The sequence below is a fragment of the Gymnoscopelus braueri genome (genome assembly GCF_963280865.1).
Source record: "Gymnoscopelus braueri genome assembly, chromosome: 5".
NCBI lineage: Eukaryota > Metazoa > Chordata > Actinopteri > Myctophiformes > Myctophidae > Gymnoscopelus > Gymnoscopelus braueri.
The window spans coordinates 41,275,171-41,290,389 of NC_137606.1; the positions used below are offsets into that span (position 1 = coordinate 41,275,171).

General features: G+C 40.3%; 2 protein-coding genes across 2 annotated transcripts; both read right to left on the reverse strand.

Moving 5' to 3' along the window:
- Positions 1 to 3,005: 3,005 nt before the first annotated feature.
- On the reverse strand, positions 3,006 to 10,955 carry guca1c (guanylate cyclase activator 1C; the record flags this gene model as incomplete). The annotated part of the gene is made up of 4 exons (XM_080428253.1): positions 3,006 to 3,151; positions 5,310 to 5,397; positions 7,839 to 7,988; positions 10,761 to 10,955. The coding sequence occupies 4 exons, from the start codon at positions 10,953 to 10,955 to the stop codon at positions 3,006 to 3,008; spliced, it is 579 nt and encodes a 192-aa protein (XP_080284379.1).
- Positions 10,956 to 12,792: 1,837 nt separating this feature from the next.
- LOC308085169 (uncharacterized protein C3orf38 homolog) lies at positions 12,793 to 13,680 on the reverse strand (the record flags this gene model as incomplete). Its single annotated transcript, XM_080428254.1, has 1 exon — positions 12,793 to 13,680. One exon carries the CDS (start codon positions 13,678 to 13,680, stop codon positions 12,793 to 12,795), a length of 888 nt encoding a protein of 295 aa, XP_080284380.1.
- Positions 13,681 to 15,219: the final 1,539 nt, after the last annotated feature.

The window sequence follows — 15,219 nt, forward strand, 5'->3', positions numbered from 1 at the left end:
CAGATCCAAATAAAATAATTCAAAAGTATCATGTCAGTAACATCACTAACATGGTCAGTATTCAGTATCATGTCAGTACGTGTGTGTGTGTGTGTGTGTGTGTGTGTGTGTGTGTGTGTGTGTGTGTGTGTGTGTGTGTGTGTGTGTGTGTGTGTGTGTGTGTGTGTGTGTGTGTGTGTGTGTGTGTGTGTGTGTGTGAGAGAGAGACAGACAGACAGACAGACAGACAGACAGACAGACAGACAGACAGACAGACAGACAGACAGACAGACAGACAGACAGACAGACAGAGGGGGGTGATACCGTGATAGGGAAAGACAGATGACCTAAAATGACTGACCCGTATTGCGTATTGTGGTATGACATTGGCAAGCTCTACGCTTTTTATTGCGTTAACTGCTTCTGCATATAATGTGCCAATCCCTCTAAGCTGACACCACACTTTCAAATGTGGTTTTACTTCAGTGCAGAATCTGTTCTTGAGAGATTATGCAGATCATAATCTGTGTACGCCTACTGTATGTGAACTTGTGGCTGCTACAAATTCTTGGTGCACCATGCCATGACTGTCCCCGATGCACAGAGGCCTCCTGCTTTAAACATGTTAAAGGCTATTTCTAACAGTTTATACAGTGTCTTGAAATTAGGAATTATTGGATTGATTATTTATTCCGTTGTTTGTTTTATTTAGAGTCTTAAGATGCTTTTGTTGAGTGGATGAATTGCTTTTCACTGATGTCGATGCATTTCAGTGTATGTCTGCCATGTGGGCAATAAAACTAGGCTAAACAACCTGAACCTAAACCCTTGAATACATCTGAAAATGACTCACTCTCAAGTGTCCTTTAATTATTATACTCACAAGAGGGCGCCCTTGAGTCAGTCACCATGAACTACCATGTATCTGAGCCTACAGTCTATGATCTGAACCTAACCTACCCTTCCACTGCATTAGATAACAATCTGTGTTTTAATGCATCGCAAAACAACATTGATGTGTATTGTCTGCAGTTTGCTGCTATTTTGTACATAGTTTGGTTTATGAAATGAATTAATCAATTAAATGAATACATTAATAAATGAATGACTAAATGAATAGACACATAAATAAGATGTGATCAAATAGGACTACATCTATTTTGTCCATTTAGCTGAGACACTCTCCCAGAGAAACTTACATTACTTTGCAGGTTGGACATCACTTTCACTAGATAAATGACCATGCAGATCTACCCAAAACAAACAGATATGTGCTGGTTAAATATTCAACGTGCATTTCGGTTTATGCCTGCAAACAACTTCCTGCAGAGTACCATTTACAAGTAAACAGTAATGTAATGACTACCTTTAGACAATAATGTGACCTATTCTACGTTGGGTAAATAAACCATGCATGGAAGCATGTTTTTTATTAAGTAGATTTTAATGATTGTTAAGGCAACATGTCAATGTGTTTTGACAAAAGTCCATCCATCCATCTTCATCCACTTATCAGGAGTCGGGTCGCGGGGGTAAGAGTTTCAGCAGAGAGTTCCATAGTTCCCTTTCCCGGGCCACATTAGCTACATCACCCTGGGGATCCCAAGGTGTTCCAAGGCCAGCGTGGAGATACAATCCCCAGATCTGGTTCTTGGTCTGCCCCTGGGCCTCCTCACAATGGGACATGCCCCGAGGACCTGCCTAGGGAGACACCCAGGTAGCATCTAGATGCCCAAACCACCTTAAACTGGCTCCTTTCCACGTAAAGTACTCTACTCCAAGTCTCTCTCGGGTGAGCGAAGGGAGATGCCAGCCACCCACCTGAGAAAACTCATGTCAGCCGCTTGCTTGTATCCACAATCTTGTTTTTTTTCGGTCATGACCCATACTCTTCATGACTATAGGTGAGGGTATAGGAACGAAGATTGCCCGGTATATCGAGAGCTTTGCTCTCTTTTCGATGCGGTACAGCGAACACAATACTGCTCCTGCTGCTCCGATTCTATGATTCCAATTCGATTTGAACAAAAGTCAACCCTTTCAAACATTTTACATGTTAAAACACAAACACAATAGTTATTCAATTTCAGTTACCAGATACATTTTGGGTTCACATCAACACATTTCACAAGACAATAAAGGACAAAACAAAACAATGCCAAATGATTTAGCTATGTAAGCATTTCTAATTGTGTGCCATGATTTTGTAACAGAATGACTCTTCCATCTAAATTGGAGAAGGGGTACTGATTACATTTAGATATAGACGTTTATGTGTAAATATTTTACTGTAGGTACATAATATCTGTAATATTTGAATATCTGACAGTTTTTACTTGTTCTTTCTCTCTATCTCTATTCTTTCCTGAAAACTACAAATGATAGGAGCTTGTACGAAAGATAAGTTCACCCACTCCTGTAAACCTATGGCTATGATGTGACAATAAAGTTGAAGTTAATTGAGCTGAGTTGAAGTTTATACAAAATTTGGATATTTAGATATGAACACCAAAACTAATCATAAATACAGTATGTCCCGGGCATTTAATTTAATAATGAAGGATTGCACTCTTCTCATAACTGCAGTTCTGCAATACAGGAACCCCTTATAGCACTTAGTGCTGATAAGTACACAATCAAATCACTCAAAGTAATTATTGTGACCCAATAGGCAACATTTTCCCACTTTGATAGTACTTTGTGTCATCTGCGGATAGTACTGTACTGTACTTAATGGGAACTGGAAAGCAGAGCACCAACGGAAAGGAGGGAGTTTTCGATTTCTCTCCGGTGACCATGGTGACGCGCCGAGAGGCGGTGACCATGGTGACGCGCCGAGAGGCGGTGACCATGGTAACACGCAGAGAGGTGGTGACCATGGTAACACGCAGAGAGGCGGTGACCATGGTGACGTGCCGAGAGGCGGTCACAATGGTGACTCGCCAGAGTGCAAGTGCAAGGTTCCCTTCCCCTGATTAATTTGGCACGCCCAAACAAGATACAGGACCGGCTCAGCACTTCTGATGCTAAGACTCGACGGCTTTGGGCCTTGCCTTTTGCCCTAGGACGATGATTTCAAGGACTTTGGTGAGATCCATCATTTGGCCCAACATTTCCATGAGGTCAGGATGGTCCTTTGCACCGCTAATAAACTCCTCCAGCGTAAGCTCACCTGAGGGAAACAAACAAAAAGACAAACATCTGCAAAGAGCAACAAGGCAACCAAGACGTGTGCATATAGTTGAGCAGCATTTGGCATTTACATTTTTAGTTTTTTTTCCACAAATCAGTATAAATGTGCCAGTTACAGTAGCTAATAATGTTACATTTTCATTTGTAGGCTACATCCTGGCTGGGCAGGTTATTAAAGTTGGTGGCAGTATTATCATTACCTATTAATGTGCAACACAATACAATACAGTACATCTATCTGAATCTAACTGTTAGGTATAATAATGGCGTGGCTTCCATGTGGATCTTGGTCAGTACTATGTCATCAGTGCTACTGTATGTCATCAGTCATCCTTCCATACAGTCAGTGGTGGAAAGTAACTAAGTACATTTACTTAAGTACTGTACTTAAGTACAATTTTGAGGTATTTGTACTTTACTTGAGTATTTCCAATTTCCATTACTTTTACTCCACTACATCTCAGAGGCAAATATTGTACTTTTACTCCACTACATTTACTTGAAAACTTTAGTTACTAACTTTTCAGATGTAAATAATGATATAATGAAACATACATTAACCACTTTAGCCCTATTTTATACCTAGGCTATTTGAAAATAGCAGATCTACAAGCTCACAACGCGTCGCAGCGCGACGCGTTGTGAGCTTGTAGATCGGCTATTTTCAAATATTTAGTACTTTTACTTTTGATACTTTAAGTACATTTTGATGCCAATACTTTTGTACTTTTACTCAAGTACATTTTTTATTCTGGACTTTTACTTGTAACAGAGTATTTTTATATTGCAGTATTGGTACTTTTACTTAAGTAAAGAATTTGAGTACTTTTTCCACCACTGCATACAGTATATGGGCAATCTGACCACCTTTGACTTCCATTATGAAATCAAAGTAAAATGTAAAATACTAGAGGTTCGGGCCGCTGTGCGGCCCTCCCGTCTAGCCTCTGCGCGGGGCTTCCGTCTAGTAGCCTGGGCCGCACATCGGAGACAGAGATAGCAGAGCGTGTTGACGTTCATTGCAACACAGGTGTTTGTGTCGACACGCAAATCGAAAAGCGAAACCTAACTGCAACATGCAAACCGAAAGCGAAGCGAGACCTAACTTGTTGGAGACCCAGACAGACAAACAGCTTGGAGAGGCAGACACACAAACAGCCACGCATGCGCGCGACTCTCTATTGTATATTAGGATATATATACACCCAATATGTGAAAGAGCTGATCAGTCCAGCGTTTTTTTGGGATAATTTCGCACGCACGCAAACACGCACGCACAAAGTTCTACCTCCTGTCGTCCATCACATCATGTACTGTAGTGTTAAAGTCTGAGGGCATGGGGTCGGGGTCTCAACGTCGGGTCTGGGGAGTCGGAGTGGGGACCAGCAGGGGTGCAAATGGACCCCTGCTGTAGTTAAATGAACACAGTATAGATTGGGGTCCCAGAGATTAAAACATGGGGGTCCGTGGCTTAATGCATGACAAACTGGGGGTCCTTGAAATAAAAAAATCACACCCTGTGTGAAGTGGGCGGTGTCTTCCTAGCTAACCACAATACTGAATGGAGTCAAAAGATAAATACAAAAGATAAATACATTTATTGAAACACTCTTTATGATGGACGAAACCATAACTTGAAAAAAACCAATTTTTGGTTTTTTTCAAGTTATGGTTTCTTATATAGGGCTATGCACATGTGTCATGTGACACTGGCCAATCACAGTCCTGAATAGACTGTGATTGGCCAATCACAGCGCAGGATAATTGTACAAATTTCCTGGGCCCAGATCACAGCGCAGGAAAATGTACATTTTTCCAAATCTCACTTATAGGGGCGGTTTCACCGCCCAAAAAGTTGAGAATCGCTTAACTAAAATATCGTCTCTGTCGGGTGGAAACCCCATATGTCCAAAACTGTTACTTTTCGGGATACAAATAATAGAAATTGCAAAAATAGCAGATCTACAAGCTTTCAAGCTTGCAGATCAAGTAGGGCATTAATTTACGAAAAAACACAAAAACTTTAAATATGGAGATGAGAGGTTTCTGCGGGTTAAGACCCAGTATAAGGGTCCATTTGGACCGCTGGTGGTCCCTGGACCTGATGTCGAGAACCAGTGTCTTAGGGTTGTCCTTACCTTCGTTATTGATATCGACCTTTTCATAGACCAGAGTCACTATCTCCTCGGTCGGCGGCTCATAACACCTGGTGATGTCCTGAATAGCCTGGTGACAGCAGATCGGTGCACAAAGATTATTTTGAGTTAAATCTGGGTGCACACAGTGAAATCCTGAGTGTTAATTTAACACTAGGAGTGTATACATGGAACCAAACTGACCCGTATATGGGTTCATTTCAAGGTTCAAGGTTTTCTTATTGTTTTATCTGTAAAAATCTGTACGGTAAGTAAAATTCTTATGTTATGGTTCCTCAGACATTGTAGCAGCAATGATAGCAATGATAACAGTAGACATATACAACAAGTAAAATAGCAAAATAAATAAATACAATGAAATAAATAAAAATAAAAAAATACACCAAAATACAGCGAGAGAGCAAAGTGTTTCTGCAGGTAAACACCACCACACACCACTGATGGCTGCTGGAGTGCTGGTATAAAGGCAAATGGATGGGTAAAGATGTATTTGTGTTGTTATGTAAACACAGGGCAGAGTATACTGTACATGCTATGCCTTAAACACTGGATTATACAGTGACATTTGAACACATTTCTTATGTCAAATAGTAACCTGGAGTGCAGCTGAAAATCCATCATAAATGACTTTCAACTGCAGGAGGCCCGTGGCGTGTCAAGATTCATGTAATCTGGGACTCATTTAGACCTCTGACCCCAGGTCATGTAGGAAACTAGCAGCCCACGGTGACCCTGTGTGTAATTGACTTACATGGTGTTTGCATACTTAACACTGAATAAGACAGGCAAGGTTTACAACTACAGTACTGATCTGTACCAGTAACACACAAATAAGGCCAATTACAGAATGACACTTTTGCTTTCACAAAAATCTTAGCAGAGATAAATACAATCCTGCTTGGTTAAAGGGGGTGGAAGTGATTTATTTGTTAATTGTATTGTTCTTTAGTACATTTTAACTGTTAAATAGCTCCATATTCCCATAGTAATCATTGCTATGTGTTCATTGAGTAACAGGGGTCTCCCTATGTCTCTGGCTCTTAAGTAAACAGAAAATCCATTTTCAGGTGGGTCACCAAATTCACCCAATCAGGAGAGAGAACTCATACAGGATACAGGATAAACAAGTGAAATTGGAAGAGACTAAACAAAACAAAAACAAAAAAATGGAAGTAACACAATCTCCCCTCATTGGATGAAATCAGTATCCTGTATAGTATATTTTCCATGAATAAGTGAAAGGGGCCTAATAGACTGTTATCATATTGAAAGTTAAACTCATAGAGAGGGTGGGATTATAAAGATGGGATCTGAGTACATTTTAAAAGTGTGTTGCATCTGAATCATGAATTTTCACTTTTTCTTTTTAAGGTAACACCTGCTCCTGGTTGTTTGAAATGTTTTGGAATTTATCTGTGATTTACCTCAAATCAAACACTTATAGGTAGGGTAATTGTTTTGTTTTTTTGTTAAAAGGTAGTAATCTTCAAATCAGAGAGTTTGTTCAGAAGGAGTCTCCCCGTCTCTCCAACAGAAAATACATTTTCAGGTGGGTTGCCAACTTCTGCAAATCAGGAGAGAGTACCCATTATAAGCTTCAATTGTATAGTGTTCCAGTTTCAATTGTGTCTGCTCCGGCTGTGTGAGTTCTCTCTCCTGATTGGATAACATTAGTAGTACAGTATGTATCCCAACCTGAAAATGCATTTTCTGTTCACTAAAGAGCTGGAGAGACAAGGAGACATCTGTTACTGAACAAACACTCTAGAGTCTATAGCAATGAGTAGGCTACTATCAGAATATTGAGCTATTTAACACTTGTCTTAATAAAAAAATATCACTTATCCTATCTTTAAGTTGTTTTTGTTGGTGTTTTTATTGTCCCTGAGGCTGTTAGGCCTCTGGGACACAATGACACAGTATGATACAGTATACTACTGGGCGGGCCAGGGGGACCTCTTTTAACCGGAGTGAATGAGGCTACAGTAGAAGTTGTTAGATTAGATAAGCAAATACATGTCATGCTTAGTTCATGGCAATAAACCCTTTTTTGGAACATTCCAGGTCTAAGCTTTGCAATTCAGGTCATACTGAGAAGAGGCTCATAAAACGTGTCCCCAGATGAAGGATGATCTTATAATGCAGTATTTACTGTTAAATTAAAACCCCAATGGTGTAAAGTAACTAAGTACATTTACTCTAAGTACTACTAAGTGCAATGTTGAGGTATTCTTTTTTACTTTACTGGAGTATTTCCAATTTTCAATACTTTTACTTCTACTGCACTACATCTCATGGAGGCAAATATTGTTGTGAGCTTGTAGATCTGCTACTTTCAAGGGATTTTGTATACGTTTTGTACATTTCAAAACTTGTGAAATGGGACCTTCTGCATAATGAGTACTTTAAGTACATTTTGATGCCAATACTTTCGTACTTTTCTCAAGTAAATTTTGAATACTGGATTCTACAATAGGGTATTGATACTTTTACTTAAGTAAAAACCCCTACCTTAAATATGGTGTCCATTTCATCCTTGTCGATTTTTCCATTCCCATCTTGATCAAACAACTTGAAGTACCACTTGAGTTTCTGGTTAATTTCTCCTTTGAGCATCAGACTTACTGCTGCTATGTATTCCACAAAGTCAATGTATCCATCCTTTTAGAGAGAGAGAGAGAGAGAGAGAGAGAGAGAGAGAGAGAGAGAGAGAGAGAGAGAGAGAGAGAGAGAGAGAGAGAGAGAGAGAGAGAGAGAGAGAAAGATCATGTACAATCGCAGGATCATTGTCTGTATCTGAACACACTATGACTGATTTTACTTTACCATAGGTTTGGTTGTAATCAGTGGTGGAAAGTAACTTAGTACATTTACTCAAGTACAGTACTTTATTTTAAGGTATTTTTTACTTTACTGGAGTATTTCCAATTTTCAGTATACTTTTACTTCTACTCCACTACATCTCAAAGTCAAATATTGTACTTTTTACTCCACTACAATTATTTGACAACTTTAGTTACTAGTTACATTGTAGATTTAGATTATTATTATAAAATGTACATTTCTCCATTAACCACTTCAGCCCTAAATACATTTCGGCCATTTGAAAATAGCAGATCTACAAGCTCACTTGCTGTGAGCTTGTAGATCTGCTATTTTCAAAAGATTGTTATACATTTGAAAACTTGTGAAATGGGACATTCTGCATAATGAGTACTTTCTACTTGTGATTTTATTACCAATAATTTTGTACTTTTACTTATTTCTACATTGCAGTATTGAAACTTTTCCTTAAGTACAAAATTTGAGTACTTTTTCCGCCACTGGTTTTAATGCTTTCTTTGTGCATTAAATTATTTAAATAAATTAAATCTGACCCTGGTGGCCTTTCATGGTAGTAACATATCTATGGCCAGTTGTAATATGAGATTAGAAAAGTTACATGCAAAGTATTACTGTAAGCTTGACATGTGTTATTTAGAGTTTTGCAACTCAGATTAGCAGAAGAGTTCAAAGGGTCACAGACAGTTGATCAAAACAGACTTGGATTTGATGCGAGACTTCCAGCATAGAGATGTACATTAACCACATCAAATATAGATCTGCTATTTCCGCAGAATGTTTTCTTCTTTTCTCCATAGGTTTGGCTCTTATCACCTATTACTGTATGACGTGCCCATCATATGGATCCATAGGGTTTATGTGGTTAACTTAACTCTAGTCCCTTTTCAAGTGTACAATTTTGTAATTGTAGTTAGTCCACTTGCTAACTTGTTGTAAGCCGTTCTGGATAAAAGCATCGGCTGAATGTTTAACATGTAATATATTGTGCCGGTGTTATGCCGAGATTTGACTCCCTGTTGGAATTCAACTCCCCCTCATGTGGCAGATCTAGCGTGCACGGTGCACCATATGTGGTTAGAGAGACTGTTTCTTCCACTGGAGTGTCAGGACCTACTGCAGGTGCTGAGGAGTGTAGCAGGGGTAGGCTGCATAGAGATCAGCAGGCAATATCCAATCTATACCTTTGTTTTGTCAATGTCATTGACAGTGCTGGAAAGTAACTAAGTACATGTATGTATGTGGTGGAAAAGGTACTCAATTTTTTTACTTAAAGTAATACTAGGTACATTTTTCAACAAAATTAAAGTTAAATTGTATATTTTTTGGCCGAAAGCCTTTTATTTATATATTTTCTATTGAACGGTGGCTCGGTGAGCCTTTCCCGCAAAAATGACGTCATCTGGCCGGAAAACGGAGGCGGAAATGCACCGGTTTCCTGTTTGGCCAGGAACTACCGCACCGGTTTCCTGTTTGGCCAGGAACTACCGCGCTAATAACACAAAGGAAACTCACACTGATTTTAAGAGATTGTATGATTTGAAGGTTGAAAAACAACAAAAAAAGTTAACAAGGTAACTAAAGCTCCACTGGCTAAGAGAAACGATCCACAGATCGTATAAAACAATTAAAAGAACGCTTTTTGAAACGCTTCCGTCTTCCGGTGAAAACAAATGGAATTCTGGGTAACAGAGGAATAAACAAACGGCCTGCAGTGACGGTAATGACCTGCTAAAAATCGTTATTTGTGGACCTTAAGTAAAAGTATCAATACTGCAATGTAGAAATACTCTGTTACAAGTCTGGAATTCTACATTTACTTGAGTAAAAGTACAAAAGTATTGGCATCAAAGTATGTCAATACTTATAGTACCAAAAGTGAAAGTACTCATTATGCAGAATGTCCCATTTCAAGTTTACAAAACGTATAATTTTTTATTTATTTTTTTGTAGAACGGCTATTTTCAAATAGCCGAAATATATATAGAGCTTAAGTGGTTAATGTATATTTTGTAATAAAAATGTAAATCTAAAAAGTAACTAGTAACTAAAGTTTTCAAATGATTGTAGTGAAGTAAAAGTACAATATTTTCCTCAGAGATGTAGGGGAGTAGAAGTAAAAGTATTGAAAATTGGAAATACTCCACTAAAGTAAAAAAAATACCTCAAAATTGTAAAGGTAGGGTAAGTGATATGTTTTGGTGTTTTTAATTTTTTTTGTTAAAAAGGTTAAAGTACTATATTCCGATAGTAATCATTGCTACAGAGCGTGTGTTCGGTCACAGGTGTCTTTAGTAAACAGAATATGTTACATTTTCAGGTAGGTGACAACATTTAAGCCAATCAGGAGAGAGCACTGAAAATGCATTTTCTGTTTAATAAAGAGCTGGAGACACATGGGAGACTCCTTTTACTGAACACTCTATAGCAATGAGTAGTATCAGAATATAGAGCTATTTAACATTTATTTTAACAAAAGTAAATCACTTACCCTACCTTTAATTAAATACTTAGTACTTAGTTACTTTACACCACTGATGGTCGTGCCAACGTACGGCAAGAAGTGAAAGGCGGTTGTTTGTGTCGTCCTACCCCGTCCATGTCAAAGGTGAGGAAGATCTGGTCCACATAGCCGGCGGCCTCCGCTGTCATCCCGTTCATCTGCAGCATCATCTTGAGCTCAAACAGAGTGATGAGGCCCGAGGGAGACTCCTTCATGAACTTATTGTACCAGTGATGCATGTCCTGCTCCAGAACGTCGTCCAGGCTAGAGCCATGGGCACCCATCGTTATTCCTCCACAGGCGAGATGCCTCCGCAAAAAAAAGGCTTCGGGGGAAGAAGGGGGAGAAATGAATAAAGCGCTCCAGGAGTGTGCAAAGCGCTGGCGGGAGACGGCGGGGGTCAAGTGGCCTGCAGCTCTGACACTGGTGCACAGTCTGGGTCACACACCGACACGACTGGCAATCTCTCAGTCCCTCGATGGTCAAAAGCAGAGATAACCCTTTAATGGGATAAGTGGCAGCTAGGGCTTCCAAGAACACCTCAGGATATCTCTGGAATACTGGGAAGGGAGGTGTACACTGGGGCGGTGACACTTATGTCTCCTTTAAATGACATGTTCACTTCTTACTACTATATCAACAAGCAAGAAAATAAGACAAGAAAAAAGAGAGGTGTTTGAGTGCATGTGTGTGAGCGTGATCGTGTGCACGCTGGGGGCATGAACTCTAGCTGGTTGAGGTCAAGATGAGAAGCACTGCTTCTAATCCCTGGCTTACTATCTTCACTTAAGTCTGCTGTATGTTCCGCTGATTTCCTTTTCTGAGTAATGTATAAATGTATTCCTCTTCGATCATTCTTCCAACCACTGCCAAAGTAGCCTACTTGACTGTGAGAAGGGGAGTCCCTCAGCAGAGGTGGTTGAGTCTAGGACCACCTCCCATAATTGACTTAACCTCTCTGCCATACTGTAAGGAGACACTGACACTGACAGGACTTAAGGATATTTCTGACCGCATGCACAAGTAGGCTACAGTGACATGAACAAAGAAGCCAATTACATTTTAGATTTTTTTACAAAACTTACATAGCAGAGATACGTTTAATCATATTAGTTTCATGTGTGAAAGAACTGCACTCGAGGGCAGTGGTTCTAAAAGGTCCAGGGACCCCCAGCAGTCCTTGAGGGGATTCCAGGGGGTCCCCAGATAAATGATTGATACTTAATCATGTCTATTTTGATTAGTTTCAGCTGTTATCTCTATACCTACTGTATAATGCACAGCAAAAGAATTCTGGACCAAATTATATATTGGACCAAGTCATGTCTGACAATAAAATATTCGTAGACTGGAGTCCCAGAGATAACAATGGGGGTCTGTGGCATAATCTATTTCAAATTGGGGGTCCTTTAAATAAAAAAAAGGTTGATAATCACTGATCCAATGTTTTTTTGTATTTAAAATACAGAAAATACAAGAACTGAAAGTATCTTGATACAAATTACATCTAATGTTTTCCGTCCATCTCTGCCGATGATAACACACACATCGGCCAGATGGTCATATTAGAGAAAATACATGATGTAGGGTAGCTCTGAAGGTTGTTTTTACATGGGGTGCAAACTGAACGCGGTCTCACTTTCTACTGCAAAGACAAATACAAATCTAAGAATGCGTCTGTCAGTGTTTGCTAGACAATTTGTCAAAGACTAGACTTTTTTTTAGTTTTTAGTTTTGTAACCTATTTTAAAACGTTTTTAAGTAAGTCTTTACTGTTTATTTGTCTGAAAAACAAACCCCAGAAAAATTTGTTTAAAACAAAAACTATTACAATAAACTCAATTGGGAGCCGTTGCCTTCTTTGCTGCCACTTTTTTTGTAGCTAGGTTATTATATTTTATTTCATATACCATACAATGCTTAAAAAAAGAGAATATATGAACTACATTTATTGTGCAGCTTGTAGTTTCCTAAACTACAATTCTCCCCGGGGTAGCTTTGCCGCTGTTCTAACTATGCTAAAGACACTGGAAATCACTGACCAGTGCTCTCGTTTCCTTGCGAGTCCACATAGAGGTTTTTGGAAAGGCTCCTTCCCAACAAACAACGGTCTTCATAGTGTTATTGAAGAGCTTTTGCTTGCTTCCATCCTAGGTCAGGTGCTCCGGGGAGTCCGGGCAGAGCATTCTGGCCTTTGATCTTCAGGTTGACAAACTTGATCTTCCAGCTGTTGTCGAGCGGGGTGCGGATGAGGCCAGACACCTGCTCATAGACCCCCAGGCAGGCTCCATCTCTGTGGATGGTCCCGGCCACCACCACGCGCACCAGGCCGTGTGGGGAGGCCTGCACCTGCAGGCCTTGGGGCTCCACGTTGGGGCTAAGGAGAAGCTGCTCCTCCTTAGCCAGGGCCAACAAACGCAGGCTCACCAGCTCAGCGCCCAGAAACTCCTCCGTCTGCTGCTGTCCGTCAGTGTTAGACAGGAGACTTAGTTTAACATCTGACCAGAAGAGCTGTGGCCCCCAGTCCTGAGGTTGCTGGCCCAGCGAGGGGTTCTGACTGTTCAGGAGCTGGAAGAACCACTGGCAGAATTGCTTGCCGAGGGCAAACGAGTCAAACCCAGCCCCAGTGCTCTCCCTTGTGGCTACAGACAGGCCTTGCGCGGCAGACTGTAGATTGGGTAACGCTGGTCTTTGGCCGTGCCTTTTTCCTGACGACCATAACATCAATGTCCTTTTCACTAGCTGGTGTTTCTCACTGCTGGGTGACATCACGACGCCCTCCTTGGCGAGGTACTTGAATATGCTGTCGCGATGCACCTTCTTACGTTTCAGGAGCTCCTCTGCATCAGTAGTGTAGGAGAGGATCACATTTATGGCCTCTTCTGGGGCATTCTCCACTGTAATCATGTTATTAGTGACTGTGCTACTGAGTGACTCTAAGTCACTTTGTGACAATGTTTTCAGAAGCTCTGCACACCCACTACGCTCTGTATGGGAAAGCCCCGACATCTCCATCTCTCTAGCTGCTCTGTCCGTGTATCTACCTCTGTTTCTGTCTCCACAATTGTGCATATATTTGTATCTACCTTTCTGTGTCTCAATGAGCAAATATCTCTGGGTTAGCACCTTTTATATATCGGTGCTAGGATGACAGAGAGATATTATTTGTGGTTTAATGTCACCCACAGCGCAAACCGTTGCCATGTGTGCCTGGCTGGCAATGCCGATTTGCACATGCTAACATGAAGTTTGCCACATGAATCTCAGGGCCTCATTCCAGTCGAAACAGTTGTAAACTTTTACACTTGGCATGCGGAAAAGTCAGCCTGAACAGTGTTTCTCCAAAAATGATGTATAAATCTACAAATCCCCATGTACAGTATAACTATCCCTGATGTCATTAATGTGACGTCATAGTATTAAAGTCCCTTTTATGCCCTGTATGGAGATCCCTGATCTTCTATCGCTTGGAGGCAAGCACTATCATAATGGGTAACTGCACTAAGTACTCTGAGACAGGTACAATGGGTATCGTTCCCGACTGACATCGGCCTAGTCTTCTCTCTATAAATGTGCATGCATGAGTATCCGTCCCTTTTGTATCTCGAGAATCGTCTGTCCGATCAACTTTAAACTTAGCATGTGTATCATTTGAATCAGTGGTTGTCCAAAAAATATATTTAAGATCCACAAATTCCCATATATGCAGATCAGTATGATGTCACAGTACTGACATCATAGACTGCCGTCCAAGCAAAGGGTACTGCACAATAGGTACTCTGACAACGGGTACAACGGGCATTGGCGTAACCGAAGGGGCAATTATGTTCCGATGGGCGTCATACATAGGCTACTGTCGTCATAGACTGACCTCAGTACTCTGACAGAGACTTCAACTTTGTTGTCGCGTCACGTTTACAGGTTTCAAACAGTGGGCGAATTTTTTTTTTTGTACAAGCTCACATCATTTATAGTTTTCAGAAAAGGGAAGAAGAATAGAAATAAAAGGAAAGAACAAAGAACACTGCGTGCCAAAGACATGTACTTGACTGTGACACAGGGGGTCAGGGACTCCCTACAGAGCTGAGTGCAGGGGGAACGCCTCAGTGTAATTGACTTACGCTCTCTGCCTCCATGTACAGTATGACAGAGCTAAAGGGAGACACTGACAGGGCTTAAGGATATTTCTGACCACACAAGTAGGCCACAGTGACCATTTATAGAAAGGTATTTTTTGTTTTTAAAAGTGATATAGCAGAGATAAATATAATCCTATTTAGTTCAGTAATCAGATGTTATGGAATCATCATTTAGATACATTTAACCCATTAAGACCTGAGGTTTTTTGAAAGTTTTGAAATTTTGAAAAAAAAAATCTAAAACATTTTCTTTCAAGATTTTTTTTTCAAGATTTTTTTCAAAAATAGCAGATCTACAAGCTCATAGCGCGGCACTCGGTGCCGCGCTATGAGCTTGTATATCTGCTATTTTTGAATAGCCAAAGACATCTAAAGTGACACAGATGCGTTCCAGGTATTAATGGGTTAA